General features: G+C 34.4%; 2 protein-coding genes across 10 annotated transcripts in view; one reads left to right on the top strand and one right to left on the bottom strand.

The window, feature by feature from the left end:
• LOC136039433 (uncharacterized) overlaps positions 1-16,511 on the bottom strand; it is a 55,456-nt gene extending 38,945 nt beyond the window's left edge. The window contains exon 1 of the mRNA XM_065723176.1: positions 16,433-16,511. The gene's annotated coding sequence lies outside the window, so the exon portion shown is untranslated. The remainder of the gene's footprint in view (positions 1-16,432) is intronic.
• The window catches only part of LOC136039432 (inositol hexakisphosphate and diphosphoinositol-pentakisphosphate kinase-like), a 121,048-nt gene continuing 96,145 nt past the window's right edge, over positions 235-25,137 (top strand). For 3 of the 9 annotated variants that reach the window (XM_065723168.1, XM_065723169.1, XM_065723165.1), the window contains exons 1-5: positions 1,886-1,931; positions 12,416-12,516; positions 15,014-15,091; positions 18,453-18,644; positions 21,775-21,915. In XM_065723168.1, the coding sequence (XP_065579240.1) occupies positions 12,424-12,516; positions 15,014-15,091; positions 18,453-18,644; positions 21,775-21,915 (504 nt within the window). In that variant the 5' untranslated portion in view covers positions 1,886-1,931; positions 12,416-12,423. Of the gene's footprint in view, positions 322-1,864; positions 1,932-12,415; positions 12,597-15,013; positions 15,092-16,624; positions 16,658-18,452; positions 18,645-21,774; positions 21,916-25,137 lie in introns of those variants that run through there. The other 6 variants (XM_065723171.1, XM_065723170.1, XM_065723167.1 and 3 more) reach the window with 6 other exon arrangements.

The raw sequence follows: 25,137 nt of genomic DNA, 5'->3' as shown, positions 1-25,137 counted from the left end.
TATAAGGAGTAATTTCTGTTTGTTTTAAGTTTTAATGTCGCTCCTTACTTTCATTTCAAAAAACTTATTTTTTTATTTAATTTGAAATCAAGATCGATAGACTTTTACAGTCATTTAGCACGCTTTCTTACGTAGCACATCAAAAAAAAAAAAAAAAAAAAAAAAAAAAAAAAAAAAAAAAAAAAAAAAATCAATGCAATCAATGCAAAAATGTGTCGACAGAGGTACTAAATCGAACGAGTCATGGGTCTGTTGATTTGTAATTCTAATTTGTAAATCAAACGCAGCCCGTAGCAATGCTAATTCAAACACATTCCTGAGGTGAGTAAAATTGACCTAGAACAGATATTAAATAGGCTAATAAAATAACATCTGTTATTTCTCATCAGTAGCCTAGTTGGCTCAAAGAATAATTGCAAATAAATTTGGTAAATATATCCTACAAGATTCCTTAACTGTCATAGGGACAAGGTGAACACACCACTTGATTCCTTTTTTTAGCCTGTACTCTTTCCAAACATACTAATCAATTCACTTGAAAATGTGAATCCCTTCTGATGGTCCCATATATAGCTGTTATAATTGAGTTCCTTATTGCACCATTCTAGTTGTAGCCTACATTATAGCTCCTATATTAGGCTAGGCTGTTTATATTAAACTGGTTATCTTCTCAGTCTGGTTTTTATGGCACTTAGTAGGCTATCTACCAAGTGACATATAGCAATCACAAATTCTGTCAGTTGGTCTGTCAGTCTCTCCTGGTTTTGCTAGTTTAGGCACTTGCAGGTAAGATAGGATGACAAAATTTGGCAGGTGTATCAGGAACCAGACCAGATTAAATTAGAAATCGTTTTTCTCTGATTTGACCATCTGGGGGGAGTAGGGGGGATGGTTAAATTGGAAAAATTAGAAAAAATGATGGATTTTTAACTTACAAATGGGTGATTGGATCTTAATTGAATTTGATATTTAGAAGGATATTGTGTCTCAGAGCTCTTATTTTAAATCCCTACCAGATCTGGTGACATTGGGGGGAGTTGGGGGGGGGGACTTAAAATCTTGGAAAATGCTTAGAGTGGAGGGATTGGGATGAAACTTGGTGGGAAAAATAAGCAGAATTCCTAGATACATGATTAACAAAACCAGAACATATCTGCTCTATTTGGGGTGGGGGGGGGTTGGTTAATTCTGAAAAATGAGAAAAATGAGGTATTTTTAACTTACAAAGGAGTGATTGACTCTTAATGAAATTTCATATTTAGAAGGATCTTGTAACTCAGATCTCTTTTTTTAAATCCCAACCAGATCCAACATGATTGGAGGGGGGAGGGCAGGAATCTTGTAAAATGCTTAAAGCAGAGAGATCAGTATGAAACTTGGTGGGAAAAATAAGCTCAAGTCCAAGATACACAATTGACATAACCAGACCAGATCTGCTCTCTTTGGTGGATTTGGTGGGGGGGGGGTAGTAATTTGGAAAATTAGAAAAAATGAGGCATTTGTAACTTACTAATGGGTGATCAGATCCTAATGAAATTTGATATTTAGAGGGATCTTGTGCTTTAGAACTCTCATTTTAAATCCTGACCAGATCCAGTAATATCAGGGGGAGTTGTAGAGGGAAACCAGAATTCTTAGAGAACATGAAAATTGAGATACCTTTATCTTATGAATGAGTGATCAGATTTTAATGAAACTTGATATATAGAAGGATATTATGTCTCAGATGCTCCATTTTTAATTTGAATTGGATCTGGGGACATGGGGGGCTGGAGGGGGGAAACAGAAATCTTGCAAAATGCTTAGAGTGGAGAGATCAGGATGAAACTTGATGGGAAGAATAAGGACACACTCCTTAAAGAAAAATTTGGCAGCCATGATTGTAAATCAAACGCAGCCCGTAGCAATGCTAATTCAAACACATTCCTGAGGTGAGTAAAATTGACCTAGAACAGATATTAAATAGGCTAATAAAATAACATCTGTTATTTCTCATCAGTAGCCTAGTTGGCTCAAAGAATAATTGCAATTTTTGATATGAATAATTTTCAAGTTATAGATATGTGATTGACATAATTGGAACGGATCTGTTCTCTTTGGGGGAGCTGGTGGGTGTTAATTTGGAAAAATTAGAAAATTGAGGTATTTTTAGTTTAAGAACAGGTGACCAAATCTTAATGAAATTTAATATTTAGAAGGAACTCATTTCTCAGAGCTCTTATTCAAATCTCAATCAGATCTATTGACATGTGGGGGGGGGGTGAAGGGGTAAACTGGAAATCATGGAAAACACTTAGAGTGGAAAATTTGGGATGAAACTTGGTGGGTAGAATAAGCAAATGTCATAGATACGTGATTGACATAACTGTACTGGATTTGCTCTCTTTGGGGGAGCTAGGGGGTGGGGTTCAGTGCTTTGGTGAGTTTGGTGCTTCTGGATGTGCAAGGATAATGAAAATTAGTAGGTGTGTCAGGGAGCTTCACAAATTGACTTGATAAAGTTGTTTTCCCTCATTTGACCATGTGGAAGGCTGAAGGGAGAGGATAAATTAGAAAAATGAGGTATTTATAACTTACATTTGGGGTGCTCAGATCTTAATGAATTTTGATATTTAGAAGGACCTTGTGACTCAGAGTTCTTATTTTAAATTCCAACCAGCATTAAGCCTTTGATTTTCCTTTTAAATCAGTCTATTGATTCTTAGAATTTTGTTAGAGCTCCTACCATATGAGCTCTTGGCTCTTCCAGCCTTGTCACAAGTGCCATATGAGCTCTTAGCTCTTGTTATCTCTGTCTGTGATTGAGTAGCCTGCACAAATTACCTTTAAAACATCAGGATTAGCATCATATGCATATAACTTCAGTATCAGGAGACTGCATTGCACCTTGTCAAAAAATTTTGGTTGATCTAGTAGAATGATGTCTGCTAGAATGTATCTGTCTAGGATTTTAGTTACAATATCATATGACTCAATGAGGTCAGTTTCAATAGAGTGACCTTTGCAAAACCCATGTCAACTTTTGCTGAGTAACTGGTTGTTATTTAGATAATTAACCAATGTATCATTTATTATGCTTGCCAGAATTTTGCAAAGTAGCCTACTGAAGCAAGGTTGATGGGTATATATATATATATATATATATATATATATATATATATATATATATATATATATATATATATATATATATATTCTTTAGGCTATATATGGAACCATTAGGGGAGAGGGGATTCATTTGTGACTTAAATTAATTATTAGATTAGGAAGAGCATTAACAAGTGAATCAAGTGGTGTGTTCACCTTGTCCCTATGTCAGGCATGGAATTCTGTATCTATTTCCTATAAATTCAATTTAAAAAAAAAACTACAAACTTTAGTTTATAGGCTATCTGGAACAATTAGGGTAGATTAAGACACAGTTTCAACTTTGTTAATTGTGGTATACTCTAGTGGTTGACTACTTCTAAAGTAAAGATACAGTACTAAATAAATCAAAACAGGGGTTCCAATAGGTTCTTTTGCCTAGATTATTTTATGTTTTTTTCCAAATATCATGATTGCTTTTCTTGCTGTGTATTTATGTTATTGTTGTATTGAGCATTGAATAGGGATTTGAATGGAATATTTTTTTTTTTATTTCTGATTTCTACTCTAGACCTAACCTATGCCAAGCTATAAATTTAAGGTAAATATAAAGGTAAACATACCATTCAATGCACATTTTTACACTGTTTCTAGGTATAAATTATTAAAATAATTGTTTTTTATGCATACCAAGTTCAATTTTTAACATTTAAAGGGACTTACTATTTGTTTCTGTTGGTGTTCTTTTTAAGAGGGGGGGGGGGGGTATAATTCTAAATAAAGTACTTTTGTCTATCTTCCAAAGTAGTTGAATTTTGTGAGTGAAACTCCCAGGCAAACATCCAGAGCATCAATGATTCCCTGGAAAAGTATTTGAAGAATCTCCACCTTTAAAGGACACTGGCCTTTGATTTCCTTTTACAATCTTTGTGTTATAAAAGTGAAACTTTGGAAAATAGATATAACTTAAATGAGGCACAATGAAAGTGTTTGTAAGGTTTTAACGATTTTTAAATCTCTCTGGTAAATTTATAGAAAAAAACCCTTGCTATGGCTTAAGATCCTGCTAAAATGATAGAAATTACATTTGCAAAAACTAGAACCAACATAAGAGAGACTGAAGACTTAAAGTATGGTAAATGTTTTTTTTTATGAAAACTCATAGTTATAGATCTATCATTTGTGAATTCTTTTGATCCCTTGAAATAAGGAAAGGATAGAGATATTAGCTTGAAAACACCTTCACAAGATATATTCAAGGCCCTGAATTCATATCTGAAATTTTATTTTACCTAATGTTACTACTTTCTAAGATAAAAAAAGCCCCTCAACTAGAGATCTACCAGTTTACAACTAGGTATATTCCAATTAGGAATATACTATTAGATTCTCCATTCAATACTTTCTTTCTAGCCCCACTATAGGGGAGTGGAATGGAATTGTAAAGGTAGTGCTTTTTATGTTTAGCCAATAGAGATCCTACAAAAATACAAGAAGCCTTCATATTGATTGCAAACTGTAATAGAAGTTGGAAAGTTTAGCTGTAGTCACATTCAGAAATTTCTAGTCAAATTTTTTGAAAATATGTCACCATTTTGCAAGAAGTACAAAAATGCATGAATCTCAGATTCAATGGAAACTGAGAATCAGGCATGAAGAAATCACATGCTAGGGGATCAAACGCATGGGATGAATGCAAAATCACATGGTTATTGAATACTTTTTGACTGTTTTATGCTTAAGAATAAAATTGTTCTGATTTTTAATCATTTTGGTATTTGAGAAAACGTTTACTGTAAGAAGAACAATACTCCTAGCATGAAAATGTCTCCATTTCTCAGTATTAGCTAATATTTGCTTAAGAGACCACAGTTTTGGCATGACATTTATATTGTTGAAATGGTTAGACCAAACATATGAAGGGTTTGTTTCAACAATTTCTTAAACTTTTATTAGTATAAGCAGGATATTTTATTCCACTTTGGGATAAATGGGACAAAATAGGGCAACCCATTTTGTTGATTACTTTTTTACTGAATTTTAACTGACACACATGTGGGAATTTTTCAACCTGCCCACCATATATAAACCTAAAAAGTTTGACAATTAAGCTTTCTGTGGTTTGATTGAAGGTGGATATCTTGGCTTCTCTTGTTGGCTTTTCTTTACGCTTTTTTTGTGTGTTGTCAGGTGTAGGACTTGCAACATTTATTTTAAACATGATACATATATGTACTATTTGGCAAAAAAAATTAAAAGGTATAATTAAGAGAGACTAGATTTACATAGGATCTGGGCCAAAGGGGAAGAACAAAATTTAGCTATTTAAGCATAAAACAATAAACCTTTTTTTTTTAAAAAGGCAGAAAAATATAGTAATATCAGTGGCTTGAAATATACAAGATAAAATAAGATTTATTCAGGATATAGGGGGACTCCTTTTCCACTAGGGAAGTATCATCATACACCCTTTTGGCAATTAAAAATTAAATATACTTTTTTAAGCAGGCTTTTTTTGAAAATGGGATGTAATTAACATTTGCTGTTATTTTGGCCCATTCTATAGAGTTTCAAGACTTGTCTGCTTTCTAAAGATTCAGTTGCTCAAAATCTATTTATGGGCCTACTGAGTGTTTCAGTTCCTGTCTCTAAATCACTGAGGCTGTACTTGTCTGGTAATAAGTTGAGTATGTATTTTTTGTTTTTCTCAGAAGATAGCTCTAAGATTTGACTACAGTCCGAAAAATATTTAATGTTGGTAAGTAATCAGTTATGAAGTAAATTGAATAATCTATTCTTTGGAAAATGAAGCAAGTATGGTAAAAAGACTACAATGAAATTTGCCAAGCTCCTAGCCTCAGAGGCTTGAAAGTATGTATAGTGCCCAGCTAAATGTCTGCAATCAAAAAGTCAAATACTTTAATTAGCTGGTGAGGTAAAAGTCATTTTGGCCTCCCTACAAAAAGCAAGGACTTATTAGTTTGATGACAGAAGTGGTACTAATCAGATCCATAATTTGCTAATAAACCAGGAGGGCATGCCTATAAGGTAAAAAATCCACAAAGTGTTCAAAAAATTTGTTAAAAGATCTGTTTAAGATGAGACAAATCTACCAAGAATAGGAGAAAAGTAGGACTTCTTCTGTGTTAGCTCACTCAATGAAAAGATACTTATGATGCTAGTGTTGTAGTGCCACAAAAAGGATTTCCTAATCTATTTTGGCTTCACTCTAGTTACCCTGGCTCTTATGTGTGTCATCAATTCCACCAGGTTGATAATTCAAAAATCAATGGGCTTGGACTCAAAAGAATCAACATAGGCTATAGTAAAGACCTATAAGGCTTCAATATTTTGTTAACATTTTTTTTCCAAGAGGTACTTCATGCGGATGGGATGGTCAAATAAACTTCAGAGGGGCCCCATTTGTTTGGAAATAGGAAGTTCTAGTGTTGTTTCTAAGAGTCGAAAGTGATTGCAGGGCATTTAGCCCCTCCCCCCCTGCCACCTTCTTTTCTCCAAGTGCATCCAATCAAAATCTTGAGATATCCGTTTTTTTCAAAGTAGTCCAAGTACCAAATAACTATGCCTCAAGGGTAGACACAACCCCCCAGAGCCTGGGGCAAGGGTTGTAAGTTATGAAAGTTGGCCATTGTTTACTTATAAGGTTTTTGATGGAAGGGCGTTGTTGTATAAACTTTGGAAGGGAATCATTTGACTGGAAATTGATGATTCTAGTTCCCTTTTTAAGAGTCTTAAAGTGCTTGGAGGGCAGCCTCCCCTCCAACATGCTCTTTTCTTAAAATGGGTCCAACCAAAATTTTGAAATAGCAATTTTTTCCTAAGTAGGCCTTAGGCAATATAACTATGCCTGTGGGAATCAAAGTCCCCCAGCCCATGGGGTAAAAGCTGTAAGCTATGCGTGTTTCCAATTGTTAAGATATGAGGTTTTTTGAAGGGGTGGTCTTATAAACTTAGAAGGGGGATCATTTAATTGGAAATCGAAAGTTCTAGCACCCTGGATTCAAAAGTGGTTGGAGGGCAACTAGCCCATCACACTGATTTTCCCTAAGTGCATTTGATCAAAATTTTGAGATAGCCATTTTGTTCAAAATAGTCCAAAAGGCCAAAAAACTATCCCTCCAAGGTTGACAAAATTTCCCACAGCCCCTGGGACAGGGGCTGTAAGTTATATAAGTTGTCCATTGTTAACATATAAGGTTTTTCTGGAAGAGGTGGCTGTATAAACTTTGGAGGAGGCTCATTCAATTGAGAATCAAGAGTTCTGGTTCTCTCTTTAACATTCCAAAGTGATCATACTATATAACATTCCAAAGGGAGGGGGGCAACTACCCCCTCCCACTCCATGCTCTTTTTTTGCCTAAATGGATCTGATCGATTTTTTGAGATATGCATTTTGTTCAAGATAGTCCAAAGGTCAAATAACTATGCCTCAAGGGTTGAAAAAGTCCCCCACGGCCTGGTTGCTCACTGTTAACACATTAAGATTTAATAGAAGGGGTAGTCATAAAAAATTTAGAGGAAATTCATTTGATTGGAAGTCGAGAGTTCTGGATCCCTTTCTAAAAGTCAAAAGTGGTTGGATGGCAACCAGTCCCCCCCCCCCCACACACACACTCTTTTTCCCACAATGGGTCTGATCCAAAGTATGAAATAACCATGTTCCTCAAAATAGTCCTTAGGCATTATTACTGCTTGCAACTTGTATTACATTTACTTGTGACTACTCTCAGAGAATGGCTAGGGATGTTAAAAAAAAAAAACATTCTATTTGCATGCCGAGTCTCAAATGGGTGTATTAGTAATATCTGGGGAACGACTGAGGGAATTAAGTTGAAACTTTGAAGGCATATTAAATAGTGCTTGAATCTTCAGAGGATGTTAAGGAGGATTTTAAACTAAATCAAAAGACCTAATGTGCATCCAGGTTACCTGCAGAGTATATCTGAAATATATTAGGAGTGGCTGAGGGTCAGAATATTCAATCAAAAGATACTATGTGTATCTTGCAATTTAGTTGAAAGTTTTAGGGATTGTTGAGGGCGCTTTGAAATAAATCAAAAGTTAGTAATTAGAACTATTAAATTGGAATTACATATCTTAATTCTTATGCCAAAGACATGAAAAACTTGAGGAATATTCATTATATTATCAAAAAAAACTTCGGTAGTAGAAAGTGAACAGAAATTAACAAAGAAAAACTTTCAGAAAAAGAAGTTCTTCAAAGAAAACGAAAGGGCCATATTAATCATAAGACCAGCAGAAATAAATTCTCATTTTAATTCAAAATGACTAATAATTACTATCAAAGAATAAATGAAACCTTAAAGGAGCAGAATTTAAAATAAATAATCATAGAAAATATAGAGATACCAGATACTAAAACCTTAAAATGAATAAAAATTAAATTAGATGCTCCTATTAAATTTAAAACAAACAAAAATGACTATAAACAGGAGTTTGGCAACTGCCCTAAGCTTGTTGCGCTCCGAAATATATTACACTGAAATAAAATTTTAAATTACTAAGTTCCCAAGAATTAATATAGTATATATCAAGTATTCAATCAATTTTCATTAGTTCGTTCCAGCTGTCTTGATTAATAATGTGATTTTATATTTATTTTTTCCGTCGATGTTTTGAAAAACAAAATTATAGTATTCAAGATACACATAGTTTTCAATAAAATGCAAATGACCCAACAAGCTTTAGTCTTTTACAGGTAAGGAAGGGAGAAAAGGGCAGTAGCCAAATCCCTCTTTGTAGTAATTTTTGTTCTTCTTAAGCTTGATTTGAACATTCAGTTCGAAATTTTCTTGTTTAGGATTTATTTATTCATCTGTGTACCTGGTGTCGATGATCGTTTCTTCGATCATCCTATGTTTATTCGATGATCGTTTATTTTTATTTCTGTTCGTTTTGGGTTTAGTTTATTTTTAATAGTCATTTTTGACCGTTTTGAGTTTAAATTTTTATTGGGATTTATTTCTGCTGGTCTTAAGTTTAACAAGAGTCTTTACTTTTCTTTGAAAAACTAAACGTAATGACAAAAAGCTCAATTCGATACTTTCTTGTTTTAAGACCTATTTATTCATCTATATTAGTACTTTTTGTCTCTATGTTTTCTATGATCGCTTATTTTAATTTCTGTTCGTTTTGGGTTTAGTTTATTTTTTAATAGTCATTTTTGACCGTTTCGAGTTTGAATTTTTATCGGGATTTATTTCTACTGGTCTGAAGTTTAACACAAGTCTTCACCTTTCTTTGAAAACGCCTTTTTCGGAAAGATTTTTTAAATTAATCAATATAAAATTATAGATATCAATACCTATATGCAAATATCCTTTAAAAGGCAAAGAACATTTATTTCGACTTATGTTTCCTGATGAAAGCAAAAATTGATCTTTTTTTTTAAAAACTTAATGTCCTAAACTTAATGACAGTACTTTTGCTAAAAACATAATTTAAACTCTCACAGATCAAAATTTTGATTACAATGCTCAAAGGGCAGAAATCAAATTACAGAAGGTTATTTATCAAAAGAGAAAGAGCCTTGAAAAATTAATCATCCTGAAAAAGATATGCAGTGTAGCTGCTGAAGCACCCATAGCAGAATTATGCTGAGGAAGATATCTTGGAAGGCATATGAATTTCAGCTGAAGTCCTCAAAGGTTGCTTATGTTTGATAGATGAAAAAAGAAAGAACTCAAAGCCTATCCTTACAGATAATATTTTAGGCAGAAGCTGTCAGGTTTGCAGGAAGAAGTGGGAAAACACAGAACAGCCTCAACTTGCATAGAGCATACGCCCAAGCAGTATGTAGTGAGTTCCTTAAAAAAATAATAATAAAAGCTGACAACTGTTTAGTTCAGTATCCAAGTTCTAATTTTGTCTTGCCTCCAGAACATGAGCTTGATGGAAAAGTCAAAAGATACAAATCAAAGGCTAAATGGCAAATTATATTATGGAAATATTCTCAGGTAGTAAACTGGTATCAAAAATTCCCTTTCTGGTGAAATTCTGTTGCAAGTTTATTTATGTCCAAAACTTTAATATAGTCTGCAGTCTGGTAGCAGCAATGAAAATAAAATTGATGACAAAATCCAAATGACAGCACTTCATATTGCATTTGGGGTAAGAAAAATGACACTTATAAAGTTTCTCCTGGTAACACCATCAGGGCATGTTTGTTACACTTTAAAATGCTCTCAACAAAGCTCTGGCTAATTTTTAGCGTAAAGATTAGGAGTTAAGAGGTCCAGTAGACCCAGTCACAAACAAAATAATTTGTGTTTGTTCATGCTTCAATATTACTTATTACTTTTTTGCAAAAAATATACTCTTTGATCCATAACATGAATGGGTAAGAAATTTTTATTTTAGTGTTAGTTCCATAGTTCAATATGGTGGGGTCTTATCTCCGTGCTATAGAGTTGCCTGCTTGTGTCCTTTAACAACTCTTCTTTTAATTTAACATTTGAAAAAAAAAATTATTAAAAAATACAGTGAATAAAAAAGGGATTTTTAAGATGAAGTTTTGGTGGAAAAGCTCCATAGTTTAATAAGATGAATTAATGAATGGACGAGTTGATGATAACCCGTCGAATTACCAAAATAATGACGGAGTACAGAAAACAACAAAAATAAAAACTGAAGAAAAATCACGAAACAGAACACGACAAAACAAAAGAGTCAACAAATAAACCAAACATCAAACAGTTCGTGGTAACGAACTTTAGTAAGGAGCGACCCGGCTCAATAGTAACCGAAAGTATAAAAAACTGAATCTTGATACCAATAGTTACATCAAAAGAATCGCATTTTTATGCTGATTTTAAATCTATCAGTTCCATCAAGTTTGGTCTTACCCATCAAAAGGTACGAGCCTGAGAGAATTTGCATCATTTTAGAAAATAGGGGAAACACCTCCTAAAAGTCATTAAATTATAACAAACATTATACCAGCAGATTGAGCGTATCAGAGAACCCTACTGTATAAATCTTAAGCTCCTATCTACAAAAATGTAGAATTTTGTATTTTTCGCCTGAAGACAGATGACGTATGCGTGTTTATTTGTTGTTTTTTTTGTTTTTTTTTTCAGGGGTGATCGTATCGACCCAGTGGTCCTAGAACGTAGCGAGAGGGCTCATTCTAACGGAAAACTAAAAGTTCTAGTGCCCTTTTTAAGTGACTAAAAAAATTGGAGGGCGTCTAGCCTCCCACGCTCATTTTTTCCAAAAGTCACCGGATCAAAATTTTGAGATAGCCATTTGGTTTAGCATAGTCGGAAAACCTAATAACTATGTCTTTGGGGACGACTTAATCCCCCACAGTCCTCGGGGTAGGGGCGTAAGTTACAAACTTTGACCATTGTTTACATATAGTAATGGTTATTGGGAAGTTTACAGACGTTTTCAGGGGGACTTTTTCGTCTCCTCCTCATTACCTCACTCTGTATGCTAAAGTATTTTTAGTAATTTCAACTATTTATTCTACGGCCTTTGTTATTCAGAGGTCATTCTTAAAGATTGGGACAAAGTTCAAGCTTTAATGCAAAGAGCGAGGTATTGACGAGGGGGCGAATACCCTCATATACGTAATAAATATTTACAAATATAGAAGCTCGTTAGGCAAATTAATTCGTACGTTACGTATATTTATTACTAATGAAAATGCTCGTAAAAAGTTTCAGTTGCCTTTTTAAGTAACCAAAAATTGGAGGCAAGTAGGCCTCATCCCAGCGTAAAGAGCGGGGCATTGAGGAGGAGACAACCCCTTTCATATTTGGAATAATTTCTGTTTTAAATTTTAATGTCGCTCCTTACTTGCAGTTAAAAAAACTTGTTTTTTTATTTAATTACATACAAAGAAACGATACAACTAATAAAACATATTACCCGATTACTGTAAAAGTGAATTCCCAACAAATCTTGGATTTGTGCACAAATATTGTTGCTCTCTGGCTTAGATGTCATATATGGCATTTTTAGGCTTTTGAGATAATTGCCAAAACTCTCGAGGGGAGGATTAGAAAGAAAATGTATTTGCAGTCAAATTTGAGCCTCATAATCTATGTTGCGCTGCTTTCATCCCTTTTGCAACAGCTTAGGAAATACCCATTGGCAAATGTCTTAAAAGCATAAAAATGTCATAGGCAACCTTTAGACATCGGAGCAATGATAAACTTTTGGTATTTATTAACCTATATCCCCAGGGACATGAAAGTTTTAGGTTAAGAGCCCTTGTATTAGGCCATATACAAACTTATTTGGGCTAAAACATGTAAGTCAACCAAATTTCTTTTAATAGCATTTTAAATGATGTCACTCAATGAAGAACAAAATCTGGATCATGAAAAACCGTCATTTTACATTGGAGATAAAGAGTTACTCTGCAATAGCTGTGAAGAGGTATGGCTATTAAGCAACCAAGTTGTTTGCTGGCAAGGGTTAGGTGGTTTATCTGTGTTGCCTACTTCTTGCATAAAATGGTAATTGCAGTTTCTGGCCCTTTTCAAAATAATTAGTTGCGTTTAACGGTCAAATTCGTACGTTGTATTATGAACATAACTCTATTTGCTATTTCTGTGAAAGCAGTTTCAAATTTAACTTCATTTAATGGGTTAAAGCTAGTTTCAAAGTTCACTTTTTTCTAGTCATTTTCAACCTATTTCGCTTTGAAATTATTCACGCAGCATTACTCGGAGTTTTTTAACTTAAAAACATTAAATTTAAGATAATGTGGGAAAATGGATGGTAAGATGGGATAAAGCAACAATATAATTTATATAGAATAACAAATAATTAATAAACTAGCCCAAGACCAATGAAGCTTGGATTAAATTTATGACGCCAGCAAATAATATTTACTGAAATTATGCTGTTAAAAAAGATGAAAGAATTTGGTGTTTGAAATGTGGTTTTGGAATCGGAATGAAATTTAATAATTGCCAAAAAATGAAGTTACTACATCGTAATTAAACAAAAAGACTTAGTTACCCAAATTAAAAGTAGTATATGCTTCTATTATATATTTTTAGAAGAAAGATTTGCAGACCATATGTTTGAAATTGTTGTATCCCAATATACATTGCTAAGAGCAGAGCTTGTCGGACAACAGGCAAAAAAAGACAAAAATATACTATTTCTCTTTTCCTCCACCACAGAATAAGAATTTCCCCTAACACCCCCTCAGCCTTTCCAAAGAGAAAAAAAACTCTTTCTCGGAAGTTTCAACTAAATCTCCAAAGCCGTAGGATAAAACAGGGTAGAATTGTCAAAACTGGGAACAAAATGCGTCACAATTTTGGTAAAACCAATTGACTGTTACGAAAAATATCTGCTTGGCTTCAGGCTTCAGCTACCAGTGTATAACGTTACAAGACTGTTTTCAGATCGGGAGAATTTTGACATTAACCATTTTTATAAGTAGACTCATGAATTTCAAGTCAAAAGTTTGGTTATTGGGGAAAAACTATTTATAATCTGGCTTGTTACTGAAATTTTTGTAGCTTAATGACAAAAGAAAACCTACTGTATTGTATTTGCGATTTTTTTTTGCGATATTGACCTAATTGGTAAATGATTTAACTGAAATGAGGCTTTTGATTGATCAGCAATGAACATAAAAAAGAGAATTCAAAAACAAAAATTACAAATTTTGTCTCCCAAGTAGCATGCATAAGCAAAATGGTTCATAGAAACAAAAACCGTTTTATTTTTTTTTTATACCAAAATTAAGTCATTTGCTATGATTTAAGTTATTGATTGGACTGGGAGATTTCCAGCGATTTACGTTTAAAGGACCGAGATTCCAGCATAAAACAGCTTTTTTTCTACGTTTTTACCTCCTAATCCAAAAAAAAGTCTGGAATAAGGGTACATAATTGTTGCATCTGTTTTTTATTTATCTTTTCCCCAATTCTTTCCATATAAGAAGTTCTTTTCTCCTTCACTATTTCACGTCTAATGAATAACTTTCAATATGTTGCTTCTATGTCTATATACCTTGTTCGTATATTAAATTTATGATAGATATGGATTAAATTTTCTCTTTCTTTACAAACTTTATTTAAAGAGCTTTGCTTTGAAATAGTAGGGTTTGATGTAGGCTAATTCACATGGAAGCTATGTTTTCGCTTGCTTTTTATGATGAGACTGACCATGGTACATCATATTCAGTCACAAATGAGCCAAATTACTAATTCCATTTGTTGTATGATGCTAACCTTTTGTGAAAAGGCAGAAGGATGATAAATATATAAAATCGCAGTTTTTGCCAAGTTTTAATGGGAGAGGTGTATTATGTTCTTAAAAAATATAAATGACAACCCTCAGAATTTATAATTTGGCTTATCAAAGCATGCCTTGCTGAGTCTGGAGAAGCCCTACTCTATGCAGGTGCACCTTGGTTGATTGCTCGTTATTGTGTCACTTGGCCAGCTTTGTCTGAGAACCACCTTGTGCCTATTTGACCAAACTTGAGGAGCTAAAAATAAAGTTTAGCCATCGTTTCTTTTCGCATCTCGTAAGGTTTTTGGTCATTTCCTTGGTTTTTCCAATGGCTGCGCAATCGTCTGCGATATTAAAATTTCTCTTTCTGTGGCTCTTCAAGATACCATCTTATAAATAAAGGCTGATCTTATCAGTCTGCAAGGGCAATCAGATCAAGTATCTGGCTCGAGAGCTAAAACCCCAACTTTAACGCTAGTTTTACTTAGTCCAAATCCGAGTGACTGAACAATGGGAAAAGAAGACGGGATTACGATTTATTTTGGAGTTCTACTCGTCTAGGTAATGGATATTTGAAAACCACAGAAAATCATCTATTATATAATGTTTTGTTTGGTTTGACTGCAATCGCCTTTTCAGATTTTGGAAGTACCTTGATAACCTTTTTATTTTGCAGTTACAGTCTGAGCTGGTAATGGACAATATAAGGGATGGTTATTTTGAGGATGACTTTGCGGAACCCTATTGGCTTACGGTAGCGTTGTATGGATGAAAATAGTTCAAACAGTCTGGTTGCTTCCCTAATAAGCTTTTCACTAACCACACCATTGTTATGTAGCCTACTCTAACTGGTCCATCTTCATTTTGCAATAATGCCCGAGACACATCACAGTCGATCGATATGATAAAAAGAACAATATCTATAAATAATACGTTTTTTCCTTAATTTAAATGTGACACTTGCATTAGCTGAAAAATGAAGTGGCCATAAATTGGCTTTAATTGGCTAAAACGTATATTAACATTTTTGGTCCCAAATATTCTCTGCTATTGCTGTGTCTTTGCATGTTGTGCCAGATTCATCATACAGATAGGCACACTGCTTTTCCAAGCTTGCATCTTCTCTAGTTTAAAAAAATAACGCCTTAAATTCTTACCTCCGATTGGTTTATAATATAAAACATGTTTGAAAAATGAACGTAGCTAAATTCACCTAATAACGCGTGGGATACACTAACAGCACTCTAGGCGTGCGTAATTTTGTTTTACCCAAAAGTTTTGCTACAATGTTGCTCTGGCATCGAAAAAACTAACTTATGGCCATCAGGGTTGACATGACCATATTCCATAAATTTCACTCAACTTTCTTTTTTGTGTTATTCTTGGATGTATAAAGGTCTGGGGCTACAAACGTTGCAATCAAAGTTGTTCGGAATGAGAGTCTTAGGCGCATTTGTAATAAAGCCAGACGCCAACGTTCCATAGGATGCTTAATCGAAAAGATTGCAACTAAACCGTACTTTTCTTTAAGACTGCGACTGAGCTTCGAACGCAAAAAGTGACTGTTCAAATGAAAGATCACTTTTGGTATATTTATTCACTTTAAGAAAATACTGTCTTTGGATTGGACTAAGTCAAATAAAAACTTCATTAACAAACAGTGCAAAAAAAAAAAACAAAAAAAAAAACTGATTCTGTCCCAAAAAAGATAAAAATACAAAAATCATTAATATTAATATACATAAATTGCAGTTTCTAAATTTCATTTAAATATCCAAAGGTTGCCTCAAATTCCTATAGTCAGTTCAAAGCATATTCTAGGTTTCAAATCCTTTGTGCTCTGCATAATAAAAAAGGCTCAAAGGTTCGCCTCCAACCTATGAAACGGCCACTTCACGTACCGGAGCCATTTGGACGTCTGGGATAGAGTTGGACATTTATCGCTTGATTGAACAGCCGTGTAACAAAACAAGTTCTTAACTAATCATTTGAACCCGGCTGCAATAGAGCTAATCATGATAGCATTCTTTCATAAAATGAACTCCCTCATTTTTTATAAATTAATGAGTATCTTATGACAAAAAAAGGAATGTACCGTGTAAAGAAATGTCGATTTACAAAATCCAACTGCCTGTTAAAAACATAGAAGAACTAATTATTTACTGATCTTGCACCTGCTGCGATATTTACTGAATTCAGTTGGTCAATAAAATAATTTGCTTGATTACACTTGATAAGATTATGTTTGCATCTGATATTGTAGTAGACTGCAGTGTCGTTTGTTAATTTGCTTTTGTTGTACAATAAGTAGATAAGCATGGTAGGTATATGTTAATTTAAGTATACGTTTATTTATAGAGTGATCAGGACCAAACTTATTAAATCCACCGATTTATTATTACGGTTTACCGTCAAAGTCAAGGGTGGCCACTTTCTGCCGCCGTAGAGCACTTCCACGATGGGAACGGTTCCGCCACGCTTGACACAGTCCTCACAAGGCTTGATATAGTTCCGCCGCACTTGGCAAACCTTCACAACGCTTTGGACGCGCCAATGGTATAAGAGGTTTCTAAAAGTCGGTGACTCCTCGGTGAAAGTACTTCACAGCCCTTTCAAGACATATCTTCTCGCAGTAAGCACTATTGTAAAACGTCATAATAAAACTATCACATGCTAAGTCTTTTCTGGATTGCAATTCGTATTAAAATGTACTTAGGGGTAATTTTACATTCTCCCCACTCAAACACTGTCTTTGCTTTTTTTTTTATTTCAGATGATTGATCGATTAATATCAAAAGTGGCAATATATAAATTTTTTTTCAGATTTCCTTCGCGTTTTGTCACTTTCACTTATCGGTCTGACTTCTAAACAGGTTGATTATTTTTGTTTATGATATTCTTCACGGCTCCACGCCGATACAACCTAGCATCTGATATACCCCTACTCAAATTATTTTCTATGTTTTTTTTTTTGCTAGGTTTGCGTCTTCATTTTTTTCGAAAAAACTAACAGACGGTATTTTTAATTATCAATATTGTCAATGAGGTAATGTAGATGGTATGATAGTGGCTCTTTGTGTGTACAGTACCAGTACGATTGAATTCTATAGTATATATATATATATATATATATATATATATATATATATATATATATATATATATATATATATATACTATAGATTTCGGTTTCCCAAAAGTATATAAATCTAGAATAAATTAGGACCAGTCTCCGTTGATGAACTTCTTCAGGTCAAAAAAGATGCATTCCTTGCGTTTCGTTTAATGATAAAATTTAGCTTTTGGATGTGTCATCTTAAACAAGCTTTAGGGAGGCTATTGAAATCGAGAAAATATTCAGAGAAATAGCCTTTAGCACTGACACTGAGGATTCTCATTTACTTCATATAAACATTGACAGAAATAATTATTAATTTGGTCATTGGAGTAATTCAGATGGCATGATAGTGGCTTGTATGAATTTAATAAAAATTCCAAAAAAATTACTGATTCAAAATTTTTCCGAGGAAATAAGGTCTGATTTCTGCGAGTAGTAAACATTTAGCTGCTCCAGTGACTGAAAAAGAAAAAGTAACAGACGCTTCAGTTGAACTGTTCAGAAGTTGTAGTTGTTTTCTTTTTTATAGCTTTTCTGTTTTGGGAAAAATGAGCCCCGTGCTGCTCTTTATTTGTTTGGTTTTAAAGAATAGAAGTTTCAAAAGGAGTCAAGACAGGGGGTCATGAGTTGGAGGAGCTTGCGATGGGCTCAACCTTTCGCTTGGTCCTTGTGAAATCAAGGACAGTTACAGAAATCATAAGTTCTAATGCAAATGTTCTCTGATCACACGTGAGCAAAAGCTCATATGGTGCATTTCCTTTTAGTATACTTTGGTGTTACTAGAATAGGGGATGTGTGGACGGGATGTGTCTTTGAAAAAATCTTGATCCTCTGATATTCATGGTACAAACGTAACATGTGCATCCCTCGTTGGAAATTTTGCACCAAACGATATAGTTCAGACCATAAGGTTGTAAAATCCGAAGATAATATATCTTTATCTAGAAACAAGAGTTCCATAGTACGTTTAGCTGGACAACGGCAGTATTTCTTTTAGAGCTACCCTTGTATGGAATGCTGTGATGATGTCTCGGATTACATGGATATAGACGAAGTGAAACAGGTCATTGTTGGCGTCTGCGCCATGGAGAAGAAGAGCACTTCGAAGCCAATGACTGAAATTCTTCTTCGACTGAATTACTTTGAATATATCAAGGCAATTATTTTCCCGGAGGACGTTATATTAAATGTAAGTTTTTGTTGAAACTCTATCTACCATGCAGAACATAATTTTTCAATTGTGACTGTTTCATGGGAGTTGTCCACGGGATGGTTGTCCAAAATTTTTTGAGAGAAGAAGGTGGAGACTTGGATATTTTCCAGTAAAATCTTCTTAAAGTGTTTTTCAATATATTCGCGTAAAATGAGTATTTTCCTTCTTGGGCATAGAAAAAATTAAGAATATATAAACTTTGTATAGAGAGTAAAAGGGTATAGGTTTTGTTATGCTAAAGCCGAGGTACGTATTTTGTAACATGCTCTGCCGCTCACTAGGCGCATTTATCATAACTAGTTTTAAGTATAACCTCGGGAACCTATTAACTTTCCAAACTCAGTTATAATAATATTCAAGACCCTCCATAGCCTACTCTTGCTTAAGCCTATGATTGAGAGGAAAGTTTTAAAACTCTCTCCTCCTCTAAAACTTTCAGGCTGTTGTGTGCTCGGTACTATAAAATAAATGCATTAAGTGCCTGTGATCATGAGAGTACACTCATTTGGTTTTGTACTAGTGAATTTGCAATTTTAAAGTATCTCTTTTATCAAAACTCTAAATAAAAGATTATATTATTAAAATGTTAAGTTTTCTTTAGTATTTATGATACTATTTGGGACAAAATTGCCCGTGACAAAAAAAAAAAAAAAAAAAAAAAAAAAAAAAAAAAAAAAAAAAAAAAAAAAAAAAAAAAAAAACCTGAAAAAAACAGAGTTGCAACCCACCCTTCACTTTACCAACAGATTCTAGTTTTGTCCTGTCTGGTGTTTATAATCGTCTGGGTTCACCCTGATTTTTTTGCATAGAAATTGTGCTTTATCCTTTGAAGTCAGCCGTCAAAGTTGTATCCAAAGCTGTGGTGGACATTTGAACAATATTACGTTTCGAACGGAATTGCAATGTCTAAGTTCAAAATAAAGGACAGTTTACTTTGACACATTGAGTAACTTTATTTTTTTTTAAATTTAAAAACGCTAAATAAAACATTTTAATTTTCCAAGTATCAAGTTTTTCCCTAGTATTTAGGATGCTAATTGTGTCAAGGTTTTCGTTCAGGGAGGTTGGGGGGAATTAGCGGACTTCTTAAACCCCTGCATGGAATGATCCTAACAAGTTTCCATTATTTTATAGCCACAAAGAATAGAATAACCAAATTACTCCCTGCGCTTCACTTTAACTGCTGATCGTGACTTTTCCCGTCTGGGGTTTCTAATCGCCTTTGCTTGCCCTATTTTTTTTTCCGGCCTTCTCCCTCTTTGCACTCGCTAAGGGTTTAGCCACTAAAACAGTTGCACCTAATGCGATCTCCATTTACTGCCATGTCCATAAGTTCAACCTTTTGTTGGATGATTTCATTCAGAACTTTAGACGGACTTGCTCTTCCATTGGATTTTCGACCATAAGCCAAAAGGTCTTTTAGGGCATCATGATTGTCTGAAATGAATATTAGTCACATATTCTGAAGCTTAAGAATTATAGAAGTCTTCATTCCTCTGCCTGCCGCAACTGCTAGTAATGAAAGATTCTTTTCTAAACTAAGCCCGATCAAAACTTGTCTTAGATTAACAACGGGCGATGGAGGCTTAATGATCTGGTGTGAATGTTTTGCGAAAAAGTTCATAAAAAACCGTTGGGTCTAGATGTTATGGTTAGTATTTTTGGGAAACAAAACCTCTTTTTGATTCCCAGTTTCAGAGCAGAACCGTAAATTTCTTTCCTATATCAGTTCTATATGTTTTCATTAAATACTTCTAAAACGTTTCTTACTTTTATTTGTAGATTCTTAGAGTAGCCTGTGCTAGTCAAAATGGCTCTTAAACAGGTCTGTGAGCCGGTTATTCTAGGGTAGGCCAAGGAGGTTAACAAGTCCTCCTCCCTTAGTTTAGAATGAAATGTCACCACTGGATATGGCATCAGCTTATCAAGCTGAGGGTTATATAATTGTTATGTAAGTATCATGGAAACCGAATTTAATAGTTCCATACGAAACAGAAAGAGCAAAATTCGACTTTGAGTTGTTCCTAAATTTACCCGGCTACTTTCCCATTAAATTAGCCACCGGAAGCATGGTAATGCTGAAACACCAGCTGATAGGCCTACGCTTTCTTAATGAAAGGTTCATGCCCAAACACTGTTACAGTCAACTGTCAAACCAAAGAAAGAACGAGGAATGTATGAATTATCTGGGCTCTTCCTTGACTTTAATGTCGCAGTCGTGCTAGAGAAGTAGACAATTTTGCTGGTTAGAATTTTGCCTAAGAAACCAATACTTATAGAGTCCGGTACTAGTGTCTTCCCAAATGTTCTTGATAACATTGTATCATTATTTTTTGATAAATTTTGGCGTCAAAATAGAGATTAGGCTGCTCCAAGGCCCAGTTTTTTCCAATTTCAAAATATTTGCTTTCATTGTTTGATTTAATTAATTTGTTTCTAAAAAATCAAATTTGTATGCTGAAGATAGCCCAGTCGACAATATTACTTACGGAATATTTTTAGTGTTATAGTTGTGCGTAATTCTGTTTTATTTACGAGTTTATTTGCAGTTTACCCCAAGCATTATTTTTTTTATGCAGATAAAGTATTTTCTTTTCTTTTTCTTTTTTTTTCTCCATTTAAACTCATTGAGAAATGATCACAAAATTCTGCTGCCGTCATGGGTTTCCACACGAAGAGTGGAGGAGCTTCGTATTTGCCCAACCTCTCCCCTATAAGTGAAACACGCATATAGTGTAAAACTTGCAAAACAAAATATTAATTTAATTGACTAAGTCTTTTTGCCATTTAGACTTCTTGAAAAGGGCTTTCCAAGCCCTCCTTTTTTATAAAAATTACTTTTTCTGAAAGCCTTTTTTGAAATTTTTTTTTATGCTTTTGTGTTAATCCAAGTCCTATGAATACTAAAACTTGGTGCTTAAGATTATATTAAAAAAAAGGAAAAAATTGGATACCTTGAAAATGCACCAAACCCTGTTTGAAGCTTTAATCTTGACTCATTTTTTTTTTAATAAGGATCTTCTCTGTATATTCTTGTTAAGGTCTTTTATTCGATGTTTCTTAAGGCCTTTTATGTTACTTTAATTAATTATTTTCCGCTATTCAGCAACCAGTTGAAGACTGGCCATCTTGCGATTGTCTGATATCATTCCATTCAAGAGGTTTTCCCTTGGAGAAGGCACTGGAATATGCAGAGCTTCGGAAACCGTATCTTCTCAACAATCTTGAAATGCAGATTGATATACAAGTACGAATTTGTTTGATTTATTTATTTATTTATTTTTATTTTTTTATATATTTTTTTTGTATAGATACGCGTCAAAACTGGAAGAACATTTTGCATGTCTTCAAAAATGGCTGCATAGGTATTTAGTTCGGATTGATGCAGTCCAGATGACCGTTTTCTGTCCTGCTTTTACGTTTATTTAATTGTTTCTTTCTTGAATATTTTCTTTATTATCGTAATTTTTATTATCTTTATTTTTATGCTTTGAAAGTGAAGCAAAGGTTGTCGGACAACAGGCATGCTAAAGAAGAAACCCTAGCATATACGCATTTGTGAGGATTGGAGAATTCTTTCTTCTTTCAGCCACCCCCCCTCAAACCCAGCACAAAAGTTGAAGTCACTTTTTGCCCCCCTCTCCCAACTATCCATCTAAATGTGCAAAATATTGTACTATTGATTTCTGCCTAATTTGCAAAGAATATTTACTCAATATTTTACTTTTTGCCAAATAACTTCGTTTTTCCTAAACTTAGCCGTGACTTGAAAGTGGTTCTTGTCTCAGAAGAGGGTATCATTCCCTATTTTGAAGTCATTTGACTCTTGTCTCATGCCCTTCCCTTTTTAGAAGTCTTCGGATGATTAGCTGTAGCCTAACTTTGGATTAGTTAATCAGATGCTTATTTCTTCTTAGCTTATGAAATTATTTCAGTTTCACTTTATACTTTTGTATAGGGTGTTAGATTTTTTGAAAACCTTCAAGAAATCAAGTGGTCAGAATATCGAATATAGCTCTGTGTATTCGTCCTGATTGTACCTCAGTTTTCGTCCTACAACTCGTGCAATTTTCTGTAAAATGCAATCCGCGCGAGACGCAATCCATATGAAATTTCTGCTCTACCCTAGAAAAAAATAGGTAAAAGTATTTTCTATTCTCCTATTTACTTGAAATTTCCACCTTAGTATGCAGGAAAATAAAGTCAAAATACTTATTTGATCCTGCTCTTAATTGTAAACTAGGGGTTGGTACCGTTTCTGCAATGGCAAAATGATTCGATTTTCTGCTTGGCAATTAAAAAACGGAACAGAAACAGCAACGGTGAAAAAAAGGGAGCTCGCTCTCCTTTTTCTGTTTCTTCCAGAAAAACAGAGATGATCTGTTTTGATTTGAAAAGCGGTCGTTTTAACAGATATTTCTGTTTCTATTTTAGTTTTTTTAGTTTATGAGAATAAATTAAACATTTACTGATAAGTTATCTCTGACATACAATCGTACTTCAAGTGTCTGCAATTATTCGTGATCACTACTAACTGGGTAACTGCTAACTGACGACTGCCACTGCTAAACGCACTCTAAATGGGTATTGAAGTTGCACACATTGAGGAATGAATACATGCAGTTTCAAGTAGCTCTGGGTGAGTGTAAAAGTAGTCGCTCAAAAATCACAGTGGATCACAGTTATTTTTTCCTGATCTTCGTCTCCTGCTCAAGAAGATAGAAACTCTTTGCTCATGTGCCCTGATCATGTTTGCCACTATGTGGATAATGCTGAAAGGGCTTATATTGTCCGCATTTCGCCTCGAACAGTTAATCTTTACCCTAGCCCTGTCGAGAAACGTAGTAAACAAGCTGTCTTCTTGATCAAGTGTCTGGCGATCCAGTTTGGTTAGTCGCTGCCTTAGTAGGAGTGACGTCAATAGGGATAGATTTTTCCGTAAATTACATGGTTCAAAAAGCCAGCTCTTGTGAAGAGCATCATATTCAACTTAAGACTGGCTGAGAACTGAGCTAACTCCTGAGCTGAACAGCTTATAGCTCCTTTAGGCCTGATTGGTTCAGCCAGTGTCTCGAGTTTGACAAAATCACTGTAATCCTTTAATCGTCAGATCAACTTTGCTTGCCAAAACATAATTGTACTCACTAGCTTTCACATTTGCTTTTTTTGAACGGGTGAAGAACCTTAATGACAGCTTCCACGATGGACCACCCATTGCTGTGAAGTTCGGGCTCTCTGCTTTTAGTGTCATGTAGGTTTTGCTAGAAGAAGTGTAGCGGCTCTTTTCGGATGCAATACATTTCTATCATGGTCAGACTGCTGTTCCATCGAGTCTTCATGCCCTACTTGATGAATGGACTAAGATTACATGTTTTGCTGATAGCTTCAAAAGATCGTGGGTTTCAGGATTCTAACCAGCATTCTTATTTTCACCACTGCTGCTCTCAGCGTCAGTACTTCCCTAGAGACTCCTGTTTGTCTAAGTACTGAGCTCTCACTATCGCTGCAAAGGTCTGGATAATATAATTCCGAGCAACTATCATAATCTTTACAGCAGTTGGTATACCCAGTTCCTTCGGGGAACTGCCTACTTATTTAGACTAACCGGACGGTGAAAACCCAATTAGATTGCTTTAGTTGGTTTGATAAGACTGCTTTAATGTTGGATTAATTTTGGCGGTGACAAATCGTTTCTCCAGTTCACGTAAAGACAGCAGCATTAGCTAGATGGCAAGTATGAAAAATCCAATAAAAGCCTATAGGATTCTACTCATAATCAAAACATGAAAAATGAAGAAAAGTGGTTTAAGGAAAATGTAAACAGCCTAAATGGTAAAATAAAATGAGAGGAAACAGAAACGGTACTAAAAAACGGCTATTTGTATTTAGTTTTTTAGTTTTCTTTGAAAAATGAAACAAAACTTAAAATTATAGGGAAAAGCAGAAACAGAAACGGTACCGACCACTTAAACCCTTTTCAACTGTTGGCTTACCTTGCCTTTTGTCTTGTTCAGAATTGCTGCATGTACCGTAAACTCTTTACACCATTCAGCAGCTGCTGAAATATCTTTACCGATGTACAAACTAGAGCTGAGCTTGCAACATGTACTGGAAAATCTAGAATTTAAAACTATTTTGGGATATTGATGGTTTGGAGATGTTAGAGAATGTTCATGATCAACTCCAATCCTTGCCATCCTAATAATCAAAGATTAGGACATCTTTGTCCTAATACTTCCTGCTAGAACAAAGAAATACTACAGATAAGTTTATAACTATTAAATTTTATATCCTCTCAGGAGGGTTGTATTAAATGAGACAATGATTTTGTTGGTCCTGGAACACTAAATCTTTCAGGATAAATATAAATGAATATCTCTGTGTTGTTTTAGCATTTCGTTTACCGAAACACGGCAGACTTTTTTTCTGTATTTAAAGAATAGCAAATTTTACTAACACCCTTGGCGCC

Source organism: Artemia franciscana, chromosome 19, assembly GCF_032884065.1.
Source record: "Artemia franciscana chromosome 19, ASM3288406v1, whole genome shotgun sequence".
Classification (NCBI taxonomy): domain Eukaryota; kingdom Metazoa; phylum Arthropoda; class Branchiopoda; order Anostraca; family Artemiidae; genus Artemia; species Artemia franciscana.
The sequence above is the reverse complement of the archived record's forward strand: the minus strand, read 5'-3'. Positions and strand labels throughout refer to the sequence as shown.